Source organism: Podarcis liolepis (assembly GCF_965112155.1).
Source record: "Podarcis liolepis genome assembly, chromosome: 10".
Classification (NCBI taxonomy): Eukaryota; Metazoa; Chordata; class Lepidosauria; order Squamata; family Lacertidae; genus Podarcis; species Podarcis liolepis.
Window position 1 is genome coordinate 32,635,782 of NC_139562.1, and position 27,357 is coordinate 32,663,138.

At 41.1% G+C, this 27,357-nt stretch overlaps 1 protein-coding gene across 3 annotated transcripts; it reads left to right on the top strand.

Annotated features, from left to right (window-relative positions):
• On the top strand, nucleotides 1–25,698 carry PLBD1 (phospholipase B domain containing 1). 3 transcript variants are annotated; one of them, XM_083462772.1, is made up of 11 exons: nucleotides 1–448; nucleotides 10,099–10,318; nucleotides 11,877–11,960; nucleotides 12,528–12,666; nucleotides 16,597–16,752; nucleotides 17,469–17,613; nucleotides 21,471–21,671; nucleotides 21,766–21,906; nucleotides 22,410–22,595; nucleotides 24,459–24,565; nucleotides 25,430–25,698. In XM_083462772.1, exons 1-11 carry the CDS (start codon nucleotides 325–327, stop codon nucleotides 25,595–25,597), a joined length of 1,671 nt encoding a protein of 556 aa, XP_083318898.1. In that variant the 5' UTR covers nucleotides 1–324; the 3' UTR covers nucleotides 25,598–25,698. The 3 variants fall into 3 exon arrangements, with proteins under 3 accessions (XP_083318898.1, XP_083318900.1, XP_083318899.1); XM_083462774.1 differs by lacking the exon at nucleotides 1–448 and adding an exon at nucleotides 779–933; XM_083462773.1 differs by lacking the exon at nucleotides 1–448 and adding an exon at nucleotides 8,401–8,479.
• Nucleotides 25,699–27,357: the final 1,659 nt, after the last annotated feature.

Here is a 27,357-nt window from a genome sequence, read left to right on the forward strand (position 1 = left end):
TCATTCACAGCGAAACGCCTTCTTCCCAGCTGCGCCTGACTGGCCTTCAGCCTCCCTGCACAACTAATAATAATATATACAAAGAAATGAAAAAGGCGAAGAAGCCCGGGGCGGGAGAGGAGGTGGATGGCGACGTTCCCGGTTTTCTAATCCCACCCCGCCAAGCCTGCTAGGGCGGGCCTGTTGTGGCTACCCCGGGGCAGCGGCGGGGCTGGCAGAGGGCGGGCCATGCCCTGACTGAGGACGGCAAAGTTAGCCAAGTCGCGGGGCCGCCTCCGTCTGAGACACAACACGCACACGCACATACACCAGGCGCAACTCGGCATGGCCCGGCTCGGCGGCGGCGGCGCCTCTTTCCCGCCCCCTTCCTCCTCCTCCTCCTCCAGCCGGTGGTGGTCCTGCTCTTGGGGGCTTTTCCTTCTCTGGGCCGTGGCAGAAACTCGAGCAGGTGAGAAAGATCACAGACGCGTGTCTGGAAAGTCCCCGGGAACAGCTAGCCCAGGCTCGGTACTAGGATACGTTTAGGGGAAACCCGGTTCCAAGGAAGGAGGGAGGGAGGGAGGAGCAGCCGGACACCTTTCTGGAATAGGCTGTCTCTTGTTTTCACCCCCGCTGCCCCTTGCTGAAAGAAATGCAACGTTTTTAAAAAATGCTCACGGAGACGCCGCTCGTTCGGAGCTAAAACGGCGCCGAGCGCTGATAGGTCGAGGCTGCCCAGGTTCTAACATTTCAAAAGCAAAGGGACTTTGCTCCTGGAGGAGTTGGGGGTTCATGGCATCTCTGTGGGGCTGCAGGGTCTCCAAACTCATGCAGCTGTTTTGTTCCTCAAGAAAGACCCCATGTCTTGTCATAAGAGGATGTGTGTGTTTTTGTGTGTGTGATTTGATGGATCCCAAAATGAGACATCTCCTCCAACCACCACCACCACCAATGGTAATTTTACTCTATACTACAAAAAGGCGTTTTTCCTTGTAGTTGTAACTTTTAATGTTCGTACCTTAGCCGCTGTCAGGCTACATGGATCGAAAAGTGGCATCCAACAGTAAAAAGAAATGCAGGCATAAGCTGCAGTTAAGCAAAGCTGCCTGCATAGCTTGCATAAAGTCTTCCATCCCTCAACTGCTCGTTCTGCTAGTCGGAGAACAAATTGTACACAACACTTAAGGGATGTGAGACACCATCAGGGCACTCTGTTTTCTGAATTATGAAAAAGCCTCAAGAGTCCACATCAAAGCTTGGAAGTATTAGCGTTGTAGGAGCTATTGCCTTGTAGATGAAGTTGTGTTTCCTGTACTTTTAAAAGAAGCCTTGCAAAATAGAAGAAAAGCCACTGAATCCAATATTACCATACTGTACTGTGTTAATGTAAAGTATTTTTATAGCACATCGTCATCATAACTATCACATGGCATTAACAATGGTGCTTGTAATCTTGGAATATATTATTAAACTGTGCATGAATCAGTTGAAGCTATGAATTAACGATGTTGCACAGTCTTCAGCTTTAATGAGAGCTGAAAGAGATGTGACAGCAGCCACATATATACCTCACTTGTGGTCCACCATGCAAATTGGTCCATCTGTGGAGAATCAGGACACCAGCAGATAAGATGTACTGCTGGTGTATTAATTCTATGGGTGAATGGGCAAGCTAGCATAGTGAGTTCGATTATACATTCAAGTTGCTGTAACTCTTGCACAATTTCTGCCTCAACATATTCCCCCCCCCTTGTCTCTATGGTTTTAAATCTTTATTTAACATTGCCCAAACAACTTGGACGCACCTTTAGAGCTGCTGTCTTCAAAAAATAATCTAATATACAATATTATGGCATATCAACATATTTCCATTGGACATATTATTCTTATGTCTCACTTTGTATTTCCTTTGAAAGGCATGCTAACCTTTTGGACGCAGGTGCATGTCAACTCAAAAAGCCTGGCTTTCTTAACTTTCTGACAGTAAGAGCTGTTTGACAGTAGAACAGACCTTTGGGGATCACTTCCAACTCTTTGATTCTAGTGCTTCAGCAGAGACATAGACTATGTACACACTATAACTTTAAAGCATATTTGAAGCACATTAGTTGCCTCAAATAATTTCTGGAGCTACAGTTTAAGGGTTGCTGGGAACTGTAATTCCGTGAGGGGTAAACTACTGTGCCCAGAATTCTTTGAGGGGGAGAAAGTGCTTAGAAGGGTGTACATTACTGCAGTGGGATTAGAACATGGCAAAGAAGTCATACAGTAGTCTTGAAAAAGTTGTGCTTTCACAGCACCTCAGAAAAAGGAAACTTCAGCAACTGGATGCTTCAGGGAAGCCCACAAGTAGGATAGGAAACCTTTTTCCATTTGTTCACCAGTTACTCCTCTTTAAGGGACGCAGGTGGCGCTGTAGGCTAAACCACAGAGCCTAGGGCTTGCCAATCAAAAGGTCAGTGGTTCGAATGCCTGCGATGGGGTGAGCTCCCATTGCTCGGTCCCTGCTCCTGCCAACTTAGCAGTTCGAAAGCACGTCAAAGTGCAAGTAGATAAATAGGCCTGGAAGCTGTTTGCTGTCTCCCTTGGCCAGTAAAGCAAGATGAGCGCCGCAACCCCAGAGTCATCCGCGACTGGACCTAACGGTCAGGGGTCCCTTTACCCCTCTTTAGCAGATCTAATTGCAATCATAACCCCAATGAGCCAATATAAATAAAGCTACAGAATGCTTTGAAGCCAGAATTTGGCAAACTCAATGTTGTACAAATGTAGGTAAATGGATAGTTAGCTGAGCTACTTAAATGCTCAGTGAAATATCTGATTTGGCACCATCAGTCATTTCTGCCTGTACATCCAATTTCCGAAAGGGTACAAAAAATTGTTTAATGTGTACAAATAATGTAATAATAACAGAAAGGAACTATGCATTTCTGAAGATGACAAATGTTAAGCTTGTCCTTTAACTTCAGGGTGTTGTTTTTGTGGCAGAAAGTGAAACGGGTAACTCTGATCAAGTTCTGCAATTGTGGCTACTCAGCAATTCAGAAATGGTTTCCTCTAAAAGGAGATAGGGGAAGAGAAACCATTTAGTTCCTTTGCTGTCATAAGTTTTAAAAGCAAAGAGATTTTGGGAAGAATGATTTCTGATCATGTTTTTGAAATCAAAGTTGACACTTTAAAAAATACAACTGACCAAAAAGGAAGATTTAAAAAGGTGGTGTGTTTTTTTAAAAAATAAAATTAAAATAGTTCCCCCCTCCCATTTGTTAGTGCTTATTTGAAGCACTTGTATATTTATCTGGATAGAGTTAAGATTACCACAATAAGCTGAAAATAAGTGTCAAAGTAGTTCTACCATCCTGAACATAGTTCTTTCTTTAGTTTATCACACTTCAACATATGTATAGATGGAAAACCTGCAAATGGAACATTGTGACTTGTCTGGTATGCATGTTGTTATCTCCTTAGGTCTCATTTGTTGTCCATTCCCTTTGAGTCTAAGGGTGATGTTTGCAGTTTTTCTTGTTTTTCCATTTTTGTGTACGCTTTGCACATCTAGATGAATATCTAGAGGGTGGAAAATACATGTAGAATATGCTTAGCTGTGCAATTCTTGCCAGAAAAAGTGTCCATGCCCTTGCAAGAAGAACTAGAGGGAGGATAGAAATTGAACCACATTAAATTTATGCTAAGTCTAGATATGCAGCTATTTCTCTGGCAGGGATCCATGCCTTTAAAAATCTAAAAAGTGCAGCTTTCTCCATCAGTATGTCTTCGTAGGAAGAAAAGCTGTACCATTTGGATTTCTGCCTGCAGGTGTTAAAAGCACAGGAACCCTGCTTTAAAAAAAAGATGTAGCAGATCTATCTATAAAGCAGTGTACCTTAACAAAAAAAAAACAAGCCTGCATTGATGTGCACTGTTCTGTGGCCTGTTGTTTGGTGGTTTTATTTTAGGCTTTTAATGTAAATGTTATTTGTTTTTAATTGTGATATTTTTGTAACCTACCCTGAAGCACAGTCCTTCAGAAATCCTGGCACATCCACGTTGAGGTCTGCCCAACATGGGCAGCTGAGCAGACAAATCACCTCAGCTCTGCCTCCCTTTTATACTTTGCATGCTGATTGCAGCATCTGGGCTTGACGAGGCAGGTGACCCTCACCTGCTCCAAGCCTCCTCCAGTTGAGGAATCACATACAGTGGTACCTTGGTTTACGAACTTAATCCGTTCCGGAAGTCTATTCTTAAACCAAGGCGTGCTTTCCCATAGCAGCGGGGGACTCAGTTTACAAATGGAACACACTCAACAGGTAGCGGAACATGTTCTGCTTCGAAGGCAAAGTTCACAAACCAGAACACCTACTTCCGGGTTTGCAGTGTTCTTAATCCAACTCGTTCATAAACTAAGCCATTCTTAAACCAAGGTACCACTGTACTTCTTCCCAGAGCTAGTGAGCCCCACCTGGCCAGGTAGGGAGCTGGGCTGTGGGCCCTTGTCTGCCTCAGCCTCCTGGTGCACTCCTCTTACTGTTCCCTATGCCTCAGAGCCTGCCATATTTATGGAGACAGGAACCTCTGATGCGTCCTAATGCTCTGGTTCCTGTGCACTGATTCCCATCCCCTTGTCATCCTCTGTCACCCCATGAGTGCTTCCTACACCAAACTCTCCTTCCCCATCCCCATCTTGCCCTGGTGTGTCCCAGTCCTGGCTACACCCTTTGCTGGGATCTTCTTCCTCTTCCCCATTGTCCTACCAGTTCATGGCAGCAACTTGAATTTAGTCCGGTATTCCTTCCTTCCTTCCAACCTGAAAATATATTTCTTAAGAGAAACTCATTAACACATGTTGATTAAAATTATGCTGCCCTGCCAGTTAAAATTGCCTCAGAGGCTGAACCTGAGCTGGCTTCTGTAGCTGGCCCTCTCTTGTCTGTGAATAGGCATTCACTTCACAAACAGAAGTACCAGAGAAAATAGATGAAAAAATACAAATGGACTGTTAATATAGCTTTGCCACCATTCAACCTATCCAGCGATTCACTGTGGTGTCAGTGAAGCAAGATGGCAAATGTTTTAATTATTAATACTTGGTTGGAAAATAGACCTCTCACACCTGATAGAAATTATAAGTTGTTATTATCCCACATAGTAATTTTGGTTTTGAGGATCAGAAAATAAAATAAAAGAGAATGCTTGCTGTTCTTAGGATGCCCAAAAGAAGCAACATCATCTGTATTTTTGAAATGGAAGGCAATGTGAATTGCTCAGCCAAACAGTTCTGCCTTCACAGGAAATGTTGAGAAGGTTTACTGTAGTTAACGATAGAGAAAGTTTACTGTAGTTAACTATAAAAGTTAATCAACAAACACCAGCCTTATGTAAACTGTGTGAAGGTTCAGCTTTGCCAGACAGAAACATCAGGTAACCTTGAGGTGCAGTTATAAAGCTGGCAACAAAATGACCCTCTGAATTTAGTAATAACAACAATAAGTTCATTACCATTACATCTACAAGCAGAACTGAGGGTTGGAAATTTATATTGGCTAGTCTAGTTTTATCTGGATGCATTTTCTTCTGTTATTTTCATTTTTCTCTTATTGATAACTTTTCAATCTATTTTTAAAATAAGGGTGGGGTTTTTTTTAGAAGATCTTCTCAAAAATGCATGTTACCATAAAAAAACTTTCAAGTCAAAGCTGAGTGTGTTTGTTTTAGTGTGTCTGAGGCCTTATAAGTCGTCCCATATCTAATTGCCTTAGTTTGTTGTGCCAATTGAGTTGTTTTTTTTAAGTTCCAAAGGTTAAGAGGCTTTTTAGTAATACAGTACGGTAAAAAGCCAACAACAATGAGAAAACACCCCATGGTATTTGTGGTTAAGCAGGTGTTGGTTTATCTCATTTTCTTGCCTCCTTTTCCTCTAAGACTTTGCTGTCACAGTCATCTTAACATTTCATGTTTTCTTCTTTCTTTCTTTCCTCACCTTCATTTATAACTGCTCAAATCTTGCCTGGTGATAGCCTGGAGGCAAGAACACATCAGGTTATGCTTACAAGCAATTATAAGCAGACTGAGAGTGTGAGTTTTACACACAAGCCTTAGACTGGGACATTGTTGTGGTAGATGTAAAAGGGAAAACGTTTCTCTTCAACCAGGCATTTGGCTGACTGACATTCTATGGCTTTTAAAATGTGTTGTGAGGGGGTTATTGGTTTGTTTTTCTATTACCATGTATTTTGTATTTTTATGTTGTGAATTGCCCAGGAATCTTCTGATGAAGGGCAGTATGCAAATTTAATAAATAATAATAATAATAATAATTTGCACAGTCATGAGGTCCTTGGGGAAAGTATATGATGAAAGTGAAACAAATAAAGCTTCACTTTCAGTCAGCTACTGTGAATCTGAAGTTGTCCGTAGCTCTGATTGGCACAAGTTATTTCTTTAGTTTTTGAGCTAATTTTATGAAAATTGGCCAAAATCTACACTTCCCAGACATTCCAGCTATTTCCATCCGCTATTTACAACAGTTGTATCGCAGCTATGTCTGACTTCTGGATGTATGGCAGCCCTAATCTAGAGGGTCACAAGTGAGTCAGCCCTGATTTAGGAGCAAATTTGGTGTGGCAGGACTCAAGACATAGACTGTTTTCTCTTCACTTCTGGGAGAGCTTGCTCTCATGTAAAAGCTATGTTAAATTTTATTTAAGCATCAACTGTATCATTGTCAAGATAGCAAAACAATCAAACCACAAACATCATCATACACTGTTTGGTGTATTGTGAGAGAGCGAAGGAAAGAGAGATGTGTAAAATCAACCCAGGGTCCCTCACCGTTCTCTCTGGAATAAGAAAAAGATTGCAACACTGGTCATAAAAGACTTAAAATAGTTGGAGGCTGGAGTTGCTTGAACTGAACAAAGTTCTGTGCATGGTTTATTTAACAAAAGTTGCTGAGGAACACTGCTTACTAAGGAGAAGTTATCAAATTGTTTCTTGGAATGCTGTTGGCTGATAAACTGAAGTGCTTCTTGGAAAGAAAACCCTGAACTTAAATACAGGCGCCCGCCATTTTGTGCAGGGGTTCCATTCCTGGGCCCTATGCGCATCAGGTTGCTAAAGCCCCATTACATCCTGCCCCTGTTCTGCCCTCTTCTGGGTCCAAAAGCACACATGCATCACTGCCTGTACTTGCTATTAAATAAGAGTTGCCTTGAAGAGTAATTACAACCTAGTAGCCGGAGTGATTAAAAGAATGACCTGCAATCCTGTGGACTAGGAAAGTTTACATCCTGAATATGAATCTCAGTTCCTCCTACGATGACTCCCAATTTCTTTGAGTTCAAGGACATATTACCATACACCTCCTTGAATGGACCTGTGAACATTTGTTCTGCTAAACAAGATCCTAAGTAAAATATTTCAAATAAATAGGTTAGTTGAAGAGTTTCTGTTGTTGTCATGTTGTGTTAAATTGGATGCTGCATCATCCAGGTTTTGCTCTGTGTGTGTGGTCTTTGCTGAGACTGTGGCTTACAACGGAGACTAGAGGTATCGATCAGGACCTGCCCACCCAGGAGGCAAGGTGCTGCTTCAGGGGAAATGACATCTGTGGCATGTTCCTTGGAGGCTGGATCTGATTCCTCCTTGGCAGCCCCACCCCAACCTTAAATGTTGCCTTGATAGGAACCTTTTAGTGAATAGGAGGCGCTGCTGGTCTCCCCGCACCCCTAGGGAAGAAATGAAGGGGGCTGCCCTCTGGGATCTTTTGGGTTCTGCACCTGCCCAGCATGATTAAGAGCACTCGCCCTACCCCACAATGGTCTTTGATTCTCACTTCAACCACCAGGTAAATTTGATTTGATTCCTTCCTACCACCACTTGTTCCAAGTCTAGTTCGTCACTCACCCCTCCCCTTCATGACATAGATATTCATTCCCCTCTTGTTCCTGATACAAATCTTTATTCTCCACTAGTTACTGAATTAGATCTTCACTCACCCCTACTTCCCTGGCATGGGGGACCCTGCCATTTTGGGGTTCGCCTCAAGTTCAAAAATGTATTGGGCCGGCCCTGGTATCAATTCAAATAAGTTTATCACTTTGGTTTACATCAGATTGTATCCTGCAACATAGCAGCTAAAGTCTGGATATATTCCTAGTTAAATGGGCCAGATCTGGTTAACACTACAATTCATTATTAGAAATAGCTGTTGAAGGTTAGCAAAGCCTTTTGTGGGCGTCCGTGAACAAGCAAGGCTCATATGGAACTTATTTCCAAGTATAGTTGTTTGTTTGTGTGTGTTTATGTATGGGTTTTTAAATAGTAGCATATTTCACAATGTTTAAGATAAAAGCTCTCAAGTGGTTTTGTCACGTAAAATGTGCTTCCTGGTGTGTGAAGGTATGAAACTGAAATGCTGTAACAAAGAGCATACTAATGAGAAAATTAGGTACAAGAATACTGTGGAGATTGGAAAATGCAGATGTTGAGAACAGAGAAAGTAAGTTACCTTATTTCAATCAGATAGGAACATTTTCATAGTGGTAAAAGAAACTAGCTTTTTATTTGCTATGTCAAAGTGTTCAGGCAAAAGGGTTTCTTGTAGCTATCAGTGTGACAGATTAGGCCTACCTTGAAGCAGCATAAAATTACACAATCATCCAGAAATAGTTCAAAGAGAATAATTCAAAACCTGAATTTGTGTGTAGAGAGTAAGTGCATGGTGCCTATAAATCCTCTGGTCTTAACATTTATTGTTCAACATTTTTATGTGAGTGTTTATCTCTGATTGGCACAAAAACATCTTTTTCATTTCCTTTTGAAGTCTCCAAGGCTGAGCCATGGATGATGCCTTTTGGTGGAAATACTTCAAAATCTGAGCTTTAACATCCTTTAAAGTGGTTTTGTTTTTGTAAAGATCATGCATTTTATACATTTTTGTGCTACATATAGGCCAGAGACTTAGGAGAGCATTTGTTGGGGGGGGGGGGGATGCAGTTGGAAGTGGGAAGTATGAAAGTCCAATTTAGTGATCGGAAAGCTCTTTGCAATTCTTAGGATTGAAGCTACTGTTCCTTTTGGTTTTTGTTTTTTTAGGGGAGCTAATTATTCTTAATGTTGATATATTCCGCTCCTGGAAAATAATGGCCATGTTACAACAAACGTAAAAAATAAAAATAAAAAAATCTGTTCTCTAGCTCTAATAAGCTAATGGAATTATCATAAGCCTGTAAGAAGAAGCATTTATAATAATATGGGTTTTTATTATTGACAATCTGTTTTAGGTACCCAACCAGACACACAACGGTTCTTAATGCACTAATTTGACTAGGAAGGAAATCTCTCCCACTCACATTTACTAATAGTCCCATGGGTGATATACAGAAAAATCATACCCAGACTATTGAAATAAATGGATTTGAGTAATTGAAGGGATTTATTTAAGTAGCTCTACTCTGACTGTAGGGCTTGCTGATTGGAAGGTCTGCGGTTCAAATCCCTGTGATGGGGTGAGCTCCCGTTTCTCGGTCCCAGCTCCTGCCAACCTAGCAGTTCAAAAGCACGTCAAATTGCAAGTAGATAAATAGGGACCGCTCCGGTGGGAAGGTAAACTGCGTTTCCGTGCACTGCTCTGGTTTCGCCAGAAGCTGCTTAGTCATTCTGGCCACATGACCCGGAAAAACTGTCTGTGGACAAACGTCGGCTCCCTCAGCCAGTAAAGCGAGATGAGTGCCGCAGGTTTGTGACTGGACTTAACTGTCAGGGGTCCTTTACCTTTACCTTATTCTGAGTGTAATTTAGAAACCACCCATGGAATAACAGAAACATTGCCACCCCACCCCCACTCACTCCACCTCTTTCCCGCTTTTCTTCCTAAAGTAACACTAATGTCTCAACAAATGAAACTGATCTGTAGAAAATGTAACTTGAAAAAAGAGACATTGCACATACTTTAGTAAACCAATAAATCTTTAATAAAAATATGTTTTGTTTTTTTAAAAAAGGAACCACCCGTGCATCTATATTTTCCTATTGAAATGAGTTATCCAGTACTTTACGGGACTGCCATTTGCAGTATGGTATTCTATTTTTCCAATTTTCTCTTTGAATTATTTACAGATACTCACTATGCCACCGTATATTGGCAGAAAACTGAGAAGACCTTCCAGGTTAAGGATGTATTGGATAAGAATGGTGATGCTTATGGCTATTATAATGACACTGTACAGTCTACAGGATGGGGGGTTCTTGAGATCAAAGCGGGCTATGGTAACCAGCCCATAAGCAATGAAGACCTCATGTACGCTGCAGGTTACTTGGAGGGCTATCTCACTGCTTCGTAAGTACCTCTGAAAACTAAATGGAGTCATCTGGTGGGGGCATTACAAGTATACATGTTAGAAGAGAAGAAGAGCCAATTGAGCTCATTGTATATTTATTGTTACAGATTTATATTCCTTTTAATCATAAAACATGTATTCAGTGAACAAACATGAAACCATGTAAAGCAATATACATTTGAATCATCTGTAATAATATATAATAAATAATAAATAGCTGAGTCACACATCAGGGAACACGAATAGTAAGTTTTAGTAAATATGGAAAATTTAATATTGAAGATGCTTGCTTAACATTAGCTGGAAGGGAATTCTAGGTATATGGGGGATGTAATTGTTCATTGAGAGAGAGCTACATTGTACTATAATAGCATTCAGGTTCCTGAAATCTGTCTGTGATCAGCTATAAGTAAAATACACATTATCCACAATTTATTTCTGAATGTGGTTTATGGCATCATATGTATTATTAAACATGGCTGGACAAAGCATCTTAATGTTCACTTGGCCTTAAAGTAATGGGTGGAATGGATGGGACAGAAATGATCTGTATTGACATGGTGTGACTTCAGAGGCATCCAAACTTATTAGATGAAATGTGGTATCTTATTCAAAACTTGGGATAAACTGGATATTTGGTTAGTGTTCTGGGCCCATCTTGCCAAAGCCAATTTGGGACTTCATATCAACATTCCTTACTGTCATATCATGCTCAGCATTCATTATGAATGTATCACAATGTGTGACGTATGACTTGAGATACATGCTGGACATTTGGCCTAGAAGCAGATGGTCTATTGTTTTGTTGTTGTTGTTGTTGTTGTTTTTTTAATGCATTTTCATAGTTTGAGCTATAATTTGAGGGATGAGGAATGCCTTTTGAGCTGGGCTGTTCTAGCTCCTGCTGGGTTTCATCAGCGGGTTGGGACAAGTTCCAACGAGCTGGGTGTTGCATGGCTAATGGTACTTTTCTCTTCCTGGAGCGCTTCCAGTTGTGTGCTATAACGCTATACTGAGTGGTGTGTCATTATGCTCTACTGGATGTGTGGGAGGTGGGGAGAACATGCCAACCTAGATATTATGCTTGTTTCTTCAGAAGTATGAACCAGTGAGAGAGGTTATAGTTGCCTCACTATGCCAATATCTTTGCTCGCCCATCTCTTCTTCTAGAAGTTGTTGGCCAAAGCTAAAGTCCTGCTTGCTACAAGAAGTGGGTAGGTGGTGGTGCAAGGACTGTGGACTAGCTGAGCAAGAGGTCAGGAGGCATGGAGTATTCCAGACCTTTTATTTGCAAATTTACAAAACTTTTTTAAAAAAAGCAATAAAATAAAATTAACAGCCATCACTTCACAATGTGAATTCAGTAACCATCAGCACATACTTCTTGGGTTAAACATGTCAGTTAATATAAGTTCTCCAAATGTCCATATAGGTATCCACACAAAACTGAGGTCTATATGAAAATAAGTTCAAATGTAGCCAGAGCCATGAGGTCCAAGACCATTGGACAGTGGGTATTTATATTTATAACATTTCCCTCCTCTTTTTCCCCCCCAGACACATGTGTGACCATCTTGCAAACCTGTATACACAGCTGATTAAGAATGTCCTCATTGAGAGAAAAGTTAAAGATTTTATGCGGTATGTTATAAAAATAAAATGCTCTTTTCACAAATAGGAACAAAAGTTGCCTAGAAGTTCCAGTCACCCTGGTGATATTTTCTTGTTTTTGCTGAACAAGTTGATTCAGGAAAATATTGTGCCACAATAAATTTCTTAAGTCTTTAAGGTTGCGCAACATTAATGGATTTTTGTTTGAAATAGACCGTCCTCTAGAAGCATCCTGGGAGATGTTGCAAGAGTTGACAGTGTACGGTGTCTATAGAGATGCAAGTGAACGCCCTGCACCACCCTGGTTCTTGGGCAAGTAAATTTCCCTGAGAGTATATAATATACGAACTGTTCCCATATAAAATTATAAGTGAAACAAGTTGAAAGGTGACCTGATTTAGTTATCTCTGAGCAAAATAACGTTTATTAACACAGCCTGAGTTTTGTCAGCAGGCTACAATGTTTGTTTACTTGATAAAAGTGTGATCTGAGCTAAGCATGTTTACTCAGGAGCAAGTGCCAGTGGATCCCAGTTGGACTTAAGGCTATCTGGCCTGTGAAAAAACACACTCTAAAGTCACATTTTCCTCTCTACAGGAAACAAGATAAGTGGACCAGACAACAAATTAAAAAAAACAAGAATGACCCCTTCTGGAGGCATGCCGGGTACATCATTGCCCAGTTGGATGGGCTGTACATGGGAACGGTGGAGTGGGCTAAGCGACAGCAAAAAACAGTAAGGCTCATCACTTGAAGGGGAAAGAGAGTTTAGACCACACACAAAAACTGAAAGGGTGTTTTTACTGCTTTCTTCTTTCTTCTTTCTTTACAGCAAAGAATCATACTTACTGCAGCTATCAAATAGGTGCACAGTATCAGAGTTTAATATTAATTCCAGAAACTCTTGTTTGCAACTCTAGGCTTTTAGGTAACTTGGGTGGGGTGATGAAGGTCTGTTTGCACATGCTCTACCACACACACAGAATGGGAAGTGACACTGCATGCAGCTGCTGTCATTGTAGCCATAATTGTTGTGTAGGCCGGCAGCCCTCTGGGATATCAATGAGGCGGCAGCATTGAGAATTAGCAAGTTGAGAACTGACTGGAGACAAATAGCTTTCACCTTTATTGCCAAGCTCAGCCATTTTATTTCACACTGGGAGAGTAGAGACACAAATAACTAACTGACCTTTCTGTCTTTGTCTAAGCACTGCAAGGAAACATGGAGCCCAGGGTTTATGAAGGCAGGATCAGCAGCATTTAAAATAAATAGCACTTATCCCCTGATGGTTTTGCTTCCAGCTTTCTCTGAAAGTAAGCTGCAGAAACAAAGAAGAAATGAAAAAGGTTGAGAATTGTTTCACAACCAGATCTGTGATCCTATTAAGCACCTTGGAAGTAAAAATACAGTTGAAATACATTGACCTTGCTTCTGGATAAAATACATTTTGAACATGTGTGTATTATACTAGAAGTTAACACAAATATGTTGTAACCTTCACATACCGCATTGGCCTGAATATAAGCCTCCCCCCCCCCCAAATTCTGACTGTGAAAAGTTAAAGTGCTGCTTAAATTCGGGAGCTTACGAAAATGGGCTTTTACGATATCACTGCTGAAACAGACATACCGTAAAATGGAACGGGTATGAGTGCCTAAACGGGTGTAAGTGTTCTAAATGATTTCTCACAAATGGTGAGATTGCAGCTGTGTATAAGGGAGGATTCATTTTGGGGATAAGGGCTGTGGTGCAGAAATGAACAGTCCTCAAATATTCTCAAAACTTAGGAGTGTTGCTCCATTATTGTTTATCTGTCTCCGTGTGCACACATGTAATACCAAATGTATTAATTATCATGACTGCCACCCTTTGCATAATGTCCTGGGACTAAGCTGCATTGAACTCAGTGGTGCTTAATTCTGACTGCATAGGTTCACTTTGTAAAACGCACTGATCTTTAACAAAAGAACTTTAACCTGCTGAAATGCAACAGTTGGCTTTTAATTAGACATGAAAACAATCTTGCAAAGAAGTGTTCCCTTTGAAAGTTCTAGCATGAAGTAGGGACACCATCAGAGTAAAAGAAAAACATATCTCACCTCTGCAGGATTTTTGTCCTCATTCTCTGACTTTGGTCACATCAGATGATCACAAAATTTGCATGGAGGTAATTTTGATGTCAAGCATAGTATTTTACAAGAAACTACAGGATAGAACTGCAGCATGGATAACATTATGTGTACAGATTAAAAAACTGAGTGCACAGGAGCCAGAGTACAGTATACAATAATGTATACACAGGACTCATCCCATTCTCTCCCTCATTTAGTCACTTAGTAAATTAACTTAACCCTGTGTGTACCAAAATTAGGAGCAGTTTTTCATATGATACCAGCTGTAGCAATATTTGGCCAGAGCCACACGCTGTTGTGCACAACCTTCCCCCCAGAGTTTTTGTTTGTGTTGCACTGATTGAGTCAGTAGTAGTGATGTACATGTCTTTTCTGTGCCTTACTTGTCAATATGGTACTTAAAAGCACTACAGTTCTTAAAGTGGGTCATTCATTCTCCCTCTTCAGCATCTGAGGCACAGCAATCTGAAGAGATCAAATTATACACAGCACAGAGCAAAATGGGACCCAGGAAGAGAGCATAAAATCAAATCTGTTACAACAGCTGGTCTGCCTTTGCATATTCTGGATGGCTATGATAGAAGTAGTATATAAACTGTCTTCTACCTGTTCTGAGCTCCATTAGAAGCATCTGGCAGAATTCCATGAGCTGCTTTTGAATCCATTCTCTTTGCCTTCTTACAAAATAAGCTCTGGGCAATAATCACCTATATTTGTTTTTCAAGGATCCATATGCCTATATAAACAAAAGTCTATTTCATCTGTCTCTTTGTTAGGTCAGTTGTTACTGCAGCATCCCATGCTTGCCAGATCCAATAACTCTTTAACTTCTGACATGCAAAACATTCCTTAGTCAAGCAACTTGGTTGGTTAGAGCAGGTGCTGATAATGCCAAGGTTGCAGATTCAATCCCCGTATGGGACAGCTGCATATTCCTGCATTGCATGGGATTGGACTAGATGTTCCTCAGGGTCCCACCCTACTTCACAGTTCTATTATTCTGTCTGTTTAAATACCTCACATAACTTTGAGCACCACCTTTCCAATACACTGTCAAACATCCTTTGCTCTGTCATTAGTCTAGATCTTAGGACCAAAGCATAACTCTTTGCTGAAGGAATTTATTTATAGTCACATTTTCCAAAGAAATGAGGGGTTTAAATATTGAATATATTTAGAGAACTATGTATACATAACATACAGTTGCTTTCCTTAATTTCATAATTTCAGTGTTTAAAGTCGCTGTCTAAACCACTTCTTGCAAATATCTTGGCAAATAGTATATTTTGGTACTAGCTGCATCTAAACTCTTATATTCAAACTCCACATAATTCTCTACCCTTCTTAATCTTAAAGAAGGCTAGGAAAACAATCTTATTCCCTGCTATATTCTGAAGAAGCATACTGAGAGGATAATTTTTTTGAAAAACTTTATTGCTACACAGTACTTTTGATTAGGAAACCAACTTCTACCATGTCGTGATAATTCTGGAAGAATTATTAGCAAAGAGTTTGGATTTCCTGTTTCTCAAGGCAAAACTAATTCTAAAAATGATATTGAGAAGAAACATACTGACTTGCTGTACATTCTCTTCTGTTCTAGCTGTTTCATAATATTACATGCTCAGCTTGTATTATTCCACAGTACTAGGAAATCTGCTGTTTTCACAGCTACCAGCTACAGTTTCCTCTGCTGACATGGTTTCCTTGAGCTCCTAATCCCCAGCCCATCAACCATGCTGAAGGAGGGAGGCTTGCCCTGGCTCTGTCATTCACTAATTGTGCATTTTTGAGGGAAGAACCACCTTCCCTCTGTCTCCTCCACCAGTCCTACCTAGTAACAGGAAGAACTGCAGAGGGAAGTTTTGTCCTACCACATCTTTCTGCATAGGAACAAAGGAAACTGCCTTGTGGCAAGTCAAATCATTGGTTCTTCTAGCTTAGTATTGTCAACACTTGACTTTCTGGGGTGCCATGCAGGAGTCCTTCTTGGCCCAACTTGGAGATGCCAGGGATTAAATCTGGGACTCCTTGCATGTAAAGCATGTGTTCTACCCCCTCAGCTACATTCTCAGTATAAAGAGAATGGGATACAAAATCGCCATTAATGGACAGCCACCTCTTCTGAGGGAACCAGAACCGTGTTCACCATCTACATGGCAGCCATATTGTTAATCGAGTTCCTCAACGAACCCCTTTTCAAAATTGGCATTGCAGTGGCTTTTTTTCAGCTCTTGAGTAAAGAGGCCAACATTGGTGATGTTGCATATCCATTTGCAGAAAAACGGCAGTTTCACATCTGATCTCTTCAAGAAATTTCAGGCCTGTACTATATCCAGGCCTGGTGATTTGTTAATTTTTGATTTGTGCACTAGAACTAAAATTTCATTACTTGTCACTTGACTTAGTTCTTCAGACTCCCTCCTTGGAAAAAAAGTCATTCAGGCATAGACAGCTATTACTGTGTTGGGTACCACTGTCATGGGAAACTTGAGTCTAAAATTACAAATATCTCATCTCTCTTTACTTCCAGCCTCTCACTCCCTTCCAAGTCTATTTCCTGAATGCAGTTGGAGATCTGCTTGACCTCATTCCTGCCTTATTCTCAGGTTCAGCAATGACTAATTTAATGACAGGAGACTCTACACAGTACCTATGGGATATGGGCCATTGCTCTGCTCTGATTAAGGTGAGACCAACAACATTCCTGTTTCTATGTTTAGGTGGTTAGATGTAACCAACTGCACCCCAAAATGGAATTTATACTTTGGACCCCATTTTTCTAAGCCTCATGCATACATAGCATTGATAATTAAATCTCATACTGTTGGTTTTACAATACTTTTTTTTTTAGTTAATTGTCGTTGTCTGTTCTCTCTAAAATAGCCCCACTTTATTCTGGGAGAAAGTTTCAGAAGTGTCCCAGTCAAAAATGTAATCAAGATATTGGATATGCAATAGTTTGAAAGAAAAGTCAAGTCCTAAGAATTCCCTCTCTCAATCAGACCAATATTTGCATAAAATGCATATTTTACTAAAACTGATGTTCACAGAAATGGCAAATACCAAACTAAAATATATTATTGGAGAGAGAATTTTGGATTTATAAATTATTCATATACACCTTGGAAATATACAACAGGTATTCTGATATGGAATCTAAGCAGATGTGCAACATAAGAATTCAAATATAAGTAAATGGAAGGGTTAAGATGCACCCTACAGTGTTTTGACAGGCAATTGAAAATGTTGAACAAAAATGTTACAAGGAATATCCGATTCAGGGATATGGATGCTATTTCCTTTTAAAAGAAGAAAAATAAAATTAGTCTGTCTTTAAGCTGCCACAAGACTCTGTCATTTTGACTGCATGAGACTAACATGGCTACTACTTCTCTTGGCTAGGTCCTCCCTGGATATGAAAATATATTATTTGCTCATTCTAGCTGGTTCACATATGCGGCTACTTTGAGAATCTATAAGCATTGGGACTTTAAAGTTGATGATCCACAAACGAGCTCAGGCCGTGCTTCATTCAGCAGTTACCCAGGTAACTTAGATGTGTGAATGGAACTCTGTGTGAGTTTGTTACGTTTGAATGCAGGAGTCTTGCCTGTATGCTGTAGAATCTCATAGTTTGCTGCCCTGTAGGAACTTGAATTCAAAGGCAGATAGGGCAACAAAGACTTTATTATCCAAATAAACCTGCAGATTAATACGTAGCAAAATTTGCTGAATGGTTAGACAAATTGGATATGGATTTGGGCTGGCAAGGAGGTTGTGCTTCTTCAGTGGACTAAATCCAAAACTTTATTGCTTAGCCAAAGGTCATCACTCATAAAACAGCACAATAAAAATGGGAAGACCATTCAAAATTTGATTAATACAAACTAATAGCATGACCACCAGCTGACGTAATCTCCCTCACCCTCACTGAACCTGTACCATTGAGTTTGCCCTAAGGAGACTCACATCCCTGGGTGTGTGATCTTGGCACCAGCCCAGTGATACTGGATATCACGAGCCTGCTTTTCAAGTCTGCCACACAAGCTTCAACCACAAACCATTACAAACCACCCAAGTGCCTAGTAGTGTTTTTGTAGTGTTGCACCTACTGAGAACACCGCATCCTTCAGTCAAAATATTTCAAGATGCCTCTAGCTGGCCCTGAATTAATTCCAGTTAGTGTGCGTAGGAAAAGGTAGATGGAATAACTTTCCTTCTTAAAGCTATGCCCCAAACTTTTAACAGCATGTTTTTAACTGGCTTTTTTACCTGCTGTTGTCATTTTGGTGCCTGGCAGATAATTTATTTTTGATTTTTAACTGCAATTGTAATCCTGTCAACTGCTTTATGCTGCTTTTATAATTTTGTAGTTTTTAGTTTATGTTTTTTAAATATATTTGTACTGTAATCTTTTTATAAACCACCCTGGGAATATGGTTGAAAGGCAGTATAAAAGGTAGCATTAATAAACAAATACTTTGCATCCTATGTTTGTGCAAGCAGAAGGCAGCTTGAAAAGTCAGTACTTCCTTTCCTGCCTCCAAGGGTGGTTTGAAGCCTTTTCAACAGTGTGGGCAACAGTGTGCTAGGAACCTGCAGAGCACAGCGTGGGGAACCGCTAGTACAAAATTCCTCAGCTCGGTTAGCAATCACATGGGATGGGGGCAAAACAGCACCTCTCCAAACTTTGTGAGGGAGAAACTTTGTGAGTGCAAGATTTTGCATGTGCTGAGTATAAGGGTTTGATTGTTAAGTGTGCCTGCTTTGAACAACAGTGCAATATTGTACATGCATGATTGGGTGCAAGAGAAGAAACATGGGTATAGGAAGAGAGACGTTAAGAAAAGGAAGAGGTCCAGAGAGGTGGCATGTGTGTGGCATGGGATCCCTGTGTGAATGTGCCACTGGTCTTATTATTTTATTCATTTATTGCATCTATACCCCACCTTCCCTTCCAAGGAGCTCGAGGTGGCATACATGGTTCTTCCCTCCTCAATTAATCTGCACAACAGCCCTGTGAGCTAGGCTAGGCTGAGAGGCAATGATGAGCCCAAGGTTGTCCAGTGAGTTTCGTGGCTGAGTGGGAATTCTAATCCTGGTTTCCCAGGTCCTGGTCTGACACTCTTAACCATTACACAACACTTGGCACTTGTAGAAGATTTCTGTTCCCTTGCTGTGGTGAGAATGGATGAATGCTGCGGTATACATTTATATGCACAAAATTTAAAACAACTTGCCTGGAAATACTTTGTGCAGTGCTTGTAGTGGTCATGCTGTAGCCTTCCCACATGCTGCTGCCTTTCTTCTACCTGTGCAACATCCCACAATGGAGCATGCTTTTATTTTATTTTTTATCGCAATAGGGACTGTATTTTATTATATTATATTTCATGCTTGTACCATTTTCAGCACAGTCACTCCTGTTTCTGATTATGTCTCGCCCTTTGGGGGAACTCCTTGAAACACTAACATCACCTCTCATTAATAAGGCTGTGGTGAATGAGGCTGCAAGGCCCCAGTGTTCTCTACAAGGTTTGCTGAGTAGCTATATGGCTTGGATCCAGAAGATGCAATCAGAAACACTTTTGTTTGCATTGATAGAATTATGGGGCTCATTCAAGGATCCTTGAGAGTGAGCGATAGGGAGACTGGCTTACAGATGAAGTAGATAAACCGTGTCAAGAGGCAATTTCAATTATATCAAATTCTCATAAGCCCATGCAAATAGAGAAACACAATGCTGACTAGGCAGAACTTCAGAGAGCCGCCGGTGCTTGTAGTTTTCATTTTCAAGTACTTTTCCTTAGGGATGCTGATTTCCCCCTGCTATTTTCCAGGGCACATACCTGTTACAGAATCACAACCTACAAAATTAGTTCTAAGGGCTGTGTACATGTCTCTGTGTGATACCTTTTAGAAACCTATGTGGAACCAGTGAATGTGAACACCTAGGAAATTGTCATGTCAGCTGTTTGGCCATCTGTAGTTTTTAGATGTCTCTGTAAGAGAGTTATAAGCTCATGTCACATAAGCAGCCCATTGTGAAGCTCATAATGGAACTGAATTGTGACTTTGATGTTGTTCATTTAACTTAAACAAAGCATTCATTTCATCTTTCTTTAATACTGTATTTTATAAAATATTATTCGGTCCTCCATGGACTACAGAGGTTTCATCCAATGTCAGGGGATTCTCTGGTAAATGGCTGGGTGGTTGTGGTGTAAGTCAGTCTGGTCAATTTTATTTTATATAGCCAAAGGCCTTTACAATGGACAGCAGAGAATAAAAGGAAAAGTTTCTTCTAAAATCATACAATGTAGCCTGTAGGAGTTTACAACATAAAAAGAAATTGACTACATTAAAATTTTAAATTTGAGTGCATTCACATAGCTGGAACGGAGCTTCTTGGCTGCCAGTGCAAATTTGGCTCCCTGGTGTGTAAATATATAGATGTTTATCTGCTAGGAATTCAACTGTCACTTCCTGTGTGGATCGACCTGGAAGCTAATTAAGAACTGGCAGTATAGTTTCCTCTGGGCATTGTGTACAGGGGGCAAATCAGAAGATAGTGTGTGATGTCCTCTACCTGATTGCATCCATATATACATTTCAATCCATATGGGGAATTATTTTCTAAATATGTTGAGGGCATCTGTTGGAATCTTAGTTCTTCAAAGGCCCTGTGTAGCTGTGGGAAGGTCAGAGTCTCAAGGTGATGGGGCCTTAATTGATTGGTCATAATTTAGGAGGATTTCTGGGCTCCTAATCACTTAAAAATAGGAGCAACAAAATGACTAGACTGCAGAAATGAAGACAGGTGGGCAAGCCAGGGATGGATTTTTGTGTGGAAGGTCTGTGAGCTCTCTTAATCCCTGTGTTCAGCTGTTCAGAGGCATTGGTTCCTTTCATTCTTAGCTCCAGATGGCGGATCTTGGAGTTCCACTAAAATATGAAATAGATCCTGCAGAACTGACACCTCCCCTCCCCTGTTATACATCTGTGGACTGCGCTCAAGAAAGGTGGCTTATAAATTAAATTTACAAAAATCATCCCAGTCAGCGGACTGCTTTGCTAAGCCTCATAACAGTGTGTTATTATGTCCATTGATTGACAAGAAGATATTGTGAACTGACTGCCTAGTATTTGACCATAGTCCATTATTGCCAAATATTCCATGAAGTCAGGAATGTCTGACTGTATAGGTGGCAGTTCCCCATTTAAAATTGTTTATAAGGGTGTCCTTTCCTAGCAAGGTTGGGGTGAGGACTGCTTGTCCCCTGGCCTTGCAGCAGTCAGAGACAATCCAGGAGCCCAGCAAAATTTGTTGGAGAAGCCTCGGAATAAACATTGTGAAGCATTCATTTATGAATAACAAACCATCTCCTTTTATTTCGTATTCAGGTTTTTTGGTATCCCTAGATGACTTTTACATACTTGGCAATGGCTTGATCATGTTGCAGACCACAAACAGCGTATACAACCATTCTCTTCTCAAGCAAGTGGTACCTGAGAGTCTCTTTGCATGGCAGAGAGTCCGCATTGCTAACATGATGGCCCACTGCGGAAAGTCCTGGGCACAAGCCTTCGAAAGGGAAAATTCTGGTTGGTATATTTGAAGTGAATCTCTTTGTGTACAATTCTCTCAATCCTCTTGTCCCAAAAGTTAAAAGTTTAACTGTCTCCTCACTGACTTTAGGTACTTATAACAACCAGTACATGATACTGAATACAAACAGGGTCAAACTGCAAGAGAGTCTTGGTGAAGGAACCCTCTATGTCGTTGAACAGATCCCAAAACTTGTGGAATATTCTGATCAGACAAGTATTCTCCGTAAAGGTAAAAGCTTCAATAGGAGTTCTGGAGTTTGGGTTTGGGGTTTTGTTTTTTTAAAAAGTCTCTGCTGAAAGTTATCACTGTTGCTTAACTAGGGAGCATTAGAAAATAGTCTAGGATAAATTTGTAACACACCAGTAATTCCAGATTTGTATTTATGCAAAAAGGGTGTGTGTGTAGTAATGTAATGTTTGCAGGTGACTCCAGCACGCAGCAGCATAAATGATAATAGATGGTGCTCAGAAGACTTCCACTGTTTTTGGGTAAATGCTGAGATTCTTTGGTATGTCAGCCTCTCCAAGTGAAATTTGCTTTTACAACTGTTATATTCCTTCCAATGCAAGTTCTGTCCCACTCATTTATTTCCTTGTGAGTGACAGCAAGCTCTAGAAAGAGGGTTGTGTTTCTTGCAGTTCAGCTTTCAAATTCAAAACTTTGGGAACTTTCAAGCAGTGTCCAAAACCTCTTCTCCAATGCTCCTTACCCTTTCGTGTCTGCTTTTACAGGATACTGGCCTTCTTACAACATCCCTTTTCATGAAAATATCTACAATCTGAGCGGATATACAGAGTATGTTGAAAAATACGGCCTAGACTTCTCTTATGAGATGGCTCCCAGAGCAAAAATCTTCCGGCGGGACCAAGGAAAAGTGACTGACATGGAGACCATGAAACACATAATGAGATACAACAGTATGACATTTTTAATTATCCTTTAACATATGGCCAGGGAACCTTTTTTCTGCCTAGGATGACATTTCCTCTGGTGTAATTATTGAGGTCCAAATGCCAGCAGCAGGGCAGGGCAGAAGCTGATGATGGATGGGGCCATCCCAATTTTTTATCTCTCTTTCTGCCATAGCCTGCTGTCTGTGCTTGCCACCCATTTCTTTCCTCTTCCTTGCCATCCAGGGAGGGATCCCTCTTGTCAGAGGTGTGATATGATCACTTGCAGAGGGCTTCTCAATCTAGGCTGATGGCACAGGTTGTCCACCCCTATTTTACAGACATTTCCCCTCCCATCTACACAACATGAAAAGGCTCATTGCAAGGAATTAGCACTGCCATCATCTGTGTGCTTGCTAGCCTTTTCAGGCAACTCAGAAGAAATCCCTTGTTGTTTTGGTTTCTGAACCGAACTGGGACAAGGAAAGAAAGTGGTTGAACTTTAACTACCTGGATATAGTTTTCAAAACCCATTGAGATTTTGAGGTGGGAGCCCAAATCTAACAACATATTAGTCCTCCCCCTAAAAAAAAAAAGAACTTCTCAGATCTTTGGGTTTAATCCCTTACATTTCTGTTTATTCAGCATCCATCGTGATTTGCTTGCAGAAAGTTACTGCAGAGGTTAGATTATACCTAGAATCATAGAATAGAATCATAGAATCATAGAGTTGGAATAGACCACAAGGGCCATCGAGTCCAACCCCCTGCCAAGCAGGAAACACCATCAGAGCACTCCTGACATATGGTTGTCAAGCCTCTGCTATTGAGACCTATTGAGTCTGATTTGTTTGAGGGTGTTTACATGTCTTCTCATTAAACACTTTTTCATTCCACAGTTTTCAAAGCATTTCTATGTCACTTTCCAAAACTTTAAAAAGCCTGTGGTGTTGTTGTTTTTAAGCAGATTTTTTGCTAGGGTGATAAAGTGCTTTTCGTCCACTTTAAATGTGCAGACTGGAAGTTTTGGTATGCAATCAAATCACATTCCCACAAAATACTGAGTCTGGAGAGCTTCATTAATGTGTGACCCCGAAATTTTGGATCCCCTCCAAACTGATGCCAAGTCTGGCAGTCCCCCCAGTGTTGTCAAAATACCTCCCAGTGTGAATGAGACTCAAGTTGAACTGCGGTTAAAATCCTGTCTGTAAATACCTAACTCTGTGAGCAGTCAGGGCCATTTGCATTCTGCACTGTAACCCCTGAGGCATTTGACATCTAGCACAGAATGGCTGGAGCATTTGTTTTCAATGCAAGGGTATGAGTCACCATTGCCTTTGCTCTCCCTTTAGCCCTGTGATCAGCCCAGGCTTAGCCATAAACCTCACAGAGTGATCTTGAGCCTCTCTCCCTCCCTCCCTCCCTCCCTCCCTCCCTCCCTCCCTCTCTCTCTCTCTCTCTCTTTCTCTCTTTCTCTTTCTCACCTACCTTATAGAAGTGCTGTGAGAATAAAAGCCGGAGAGGGCCTAAACTCTTTGAGGTCAGGCCAGGCAGGAGGATGCGAATGTAAATTAACAAATACAGTGGTACCTCGGGTTACAGAAGCTCCATGTTACAGACGCTTCAGGTTACAGACTCCACTAACCCAGAAATAGTACATCGTGTTAAGAACTTTGCTTCAGGATGAGAACAGAAATTGCGCAGCGGGGGAGGGGGAGGCCCCATTATCTAAAGTGGTACCTCAGGTTAAGAACAGTTTCAGGTTAAGAATGGACCTCCAGAATGAATTAAGTTCTTAACCCAAGGTACCACTGTACAGAGAAATGAGGTGGGTCCTCATGGCTATGAACACTTACTTAAATCCTCATTCTCTGGTTCCTTTGTTTTCTAGACTACACAAAAGATCCCTATACAAGGCACAATCCCTGTAATACCATTTGCTGCAGAGGAGACCTGAACCCTGAGTCTCCAATGCCAGCTGGCTGCTATGACTCCAAGGTAAAGACTCCCAGAAGAACTGGCCTGTTCTAGATGCTTGTGGGGAGGGTGGATTCATTCATTCATCCATTCATTCATTCTCTCTCACACACATACACACACTTCCTCCTCTGTTATGTCATTATATGCAGCCCAAAGGTAAGGACAGTGACAGATTTATATGTGGGCTGGGCGGCTGCAGGCCAGGGCCTCATAATGTCGGAGGGCCTCAACTTCCTGCCAAAAAAAGTTAGAAAACAGATACCTTGGAATGTTGCTTGGTAACATTCAACCTGTGACATATGAGTCTATGACTCTGTAACAGTTACACAAGTGCATATTTACTGTTTAGTAAAGTTTATGGAGGCTTTAAAGCTTCTCATAGAGTTATATGATAAATAAGTAGTCCTCTACTTTCACTGAGTAGTAGAGAAAGAAGAGAATGAGGTTTTGTTTCTCATGATCAGATTCTATTAAGTTTTGGTCTCCCAAGGTCTCCTAGCCCAGGGCTGGAGTTGCTTTAATCTGGCCCTGGGTAAGAATGCAGCCTGCCCTTTCTTGCGGAAGGCACATTCACAGTATTTTTAAAACTGCTCTTTTTGTGCAGAACTCTTCATGCACAAAATAGTTACCGGTATATTAAAAAATAAGATTTGCCCTTCTTTTCATTGTAAGCCGCCTTGAGACTTTGGAAAGGAGACAAATAAATTGAGTGCAATGGAAGCTGAGCAAAATGGAGAAGGAAAGAGGTTAGATAAGTTTTGGACCAGTAGTGTGCTGGTGTTGAGAGAGAGAGAGAGAGAGTAGCTCTGTGACTTTTGGGGTGTGTGATGATACTGCCCCCTTTCCTTTTACAATGAAGTATTCTCCTATGATCCTTCACAGGTATCAGACCTCTCTATGGCTACGAACTTTGCAGCCTATGCCATTAATGGACCAACTGTGGAAGAGGACCTGCCTGTGTTCAGCTGGACGCGTTTCAACAAAACAAAGCACCAGGGCTTGCCAGATTCATATAACTTTGATTTTGTCATTATGAAGCCAGTGCTGTGAAAAAAGCATCAGAAGCTTTAACATCTAGGGAGGGGGAAATAAGTTTTTTAAAAAATATTTTACGCTTTTACTGCCATACCAAATAAACCGGCCTGTGCCCACCTGGGATTCTGCCTCATGGTTTCCAAACTAGCATTTAGTGAGATGGATGTAGGCCAAGGATGTCGTCCAATGACATCACCTGCCTGCAACAAAATGAAAGTGCAGCAGAAAATGGGATGCAGACTACTCCAAAGCAAGTAACTTCGCTACATTTGCAGCTGTTTACTTATCTCTACAGTAGAGAAGATAGTTGCTGTCTTGCGGGAAAGGCTTTCAGTTCTTGATATTACACATAACAGGTTCAAGTTCAGATTAGACTGGCCTGATCTGGTTCCCAGAATAGGTTTTACATGCCTGATTACTGTAGGACCCAGATGAAAGATTCAGGAGTGGCCCTGCTGTTAGGCAGAATGAGGTTGCCACCTCAAGCAGCAGATGCTGGGGAGCAGGAGAGCAGCAGTGACGTATAGGAGAATATTGTTGTCTTGCCACGTGCCCAAACTAATAAGGCTCTGTTTACAAAACCTTAATTTAATCCAAGTTGCAAATTTCAGCTTTTCTTAATGCAGAATTTTGTATGAGTGTTTTGGGGCATTTAAAGCTACTGACCAAGGAAATGGCTGCAAGAATAATGCTCCTTCTCTTTCAGTGGAATACAAATCAAGCCTGTTTTCTGTATCTTCAACATAGTCATGCAACAAGCAAGAAAAGTTGTGTTGCAGCTGTCGAAAAAACATTGGGCATACACGGAACACACTGGACCTATTTGCTTCTCCACACCCCTAATACAGAGACAGCTGTGCGAGGAGAGGAATACCACCCACAGGTCAGCTTTCAGGATGCTGGATTTTGGCAACTTGTCCAGAGCATGACAATCACAAAGCTTCCCAGCCAATTTCACCCCTTTACGCAACCTAGCTTGAAAAAGGAGCTCACTACACAGCTGCTCTGAAAGCAAGCGTCTGATGGGCACAGGGAGGTTGCTTGAATCTACCCTATGTTTTCTACACAGTTGTGTACTTTCAGCTGTGCTGGGCTCCTGGCTTTGTATAGCATCTCTGAAAAGCTACACTTGGTTCCATGCCAGAACAATACTTACGGAGAAGCGGTAAAATATGGTTTCTGGTGTAATTAGAAGACTCCTTTGGGTACACAGCTGGATGTACCTGCCTCTCGGCTCTCTGATTTCGCTTTGTGTTCTTGACTATAGTGATCACTCCTCAACACAGAACAGGAATTATCTTTTTGACATTTGGCAGCGTAAATTGCACAGACGCGTTGTGACTGAGCACCTGCGGCTCTTGCAGAACGATTTTATTTCAACTAAAGCAAAGGAGAGAATATCGTCACACAAATTTCAAACATTTGAAACATTCAAACAGTCCTTCCTTCCAGTGAAGTTCCAGGTCTTCAAAATCCCCTGCAGGTTGGAACCTGAACAAAAAGACCAGCAAGCACCAGGTAGGACAGCAGAGTTTTCATGCTCTGCTTTGATTGGCTCTTGCATTGTCTATAGAAGCCACTAGGTGGCAGCAGAATCTCATGTGTCCTACAGTCTGAAGATATCCAAGCAAATTTATGGCAGTCCTAACACATATCTCAAGACCTCTAGTCCTCCCGTGATATATAAACTAATAAATTAGTTTTAATTCAGTAAATTTGAATATTTTTCCTCTATTCAGATGGAAAAACAAAGTCTCTTTATTCCTTAAAACAGG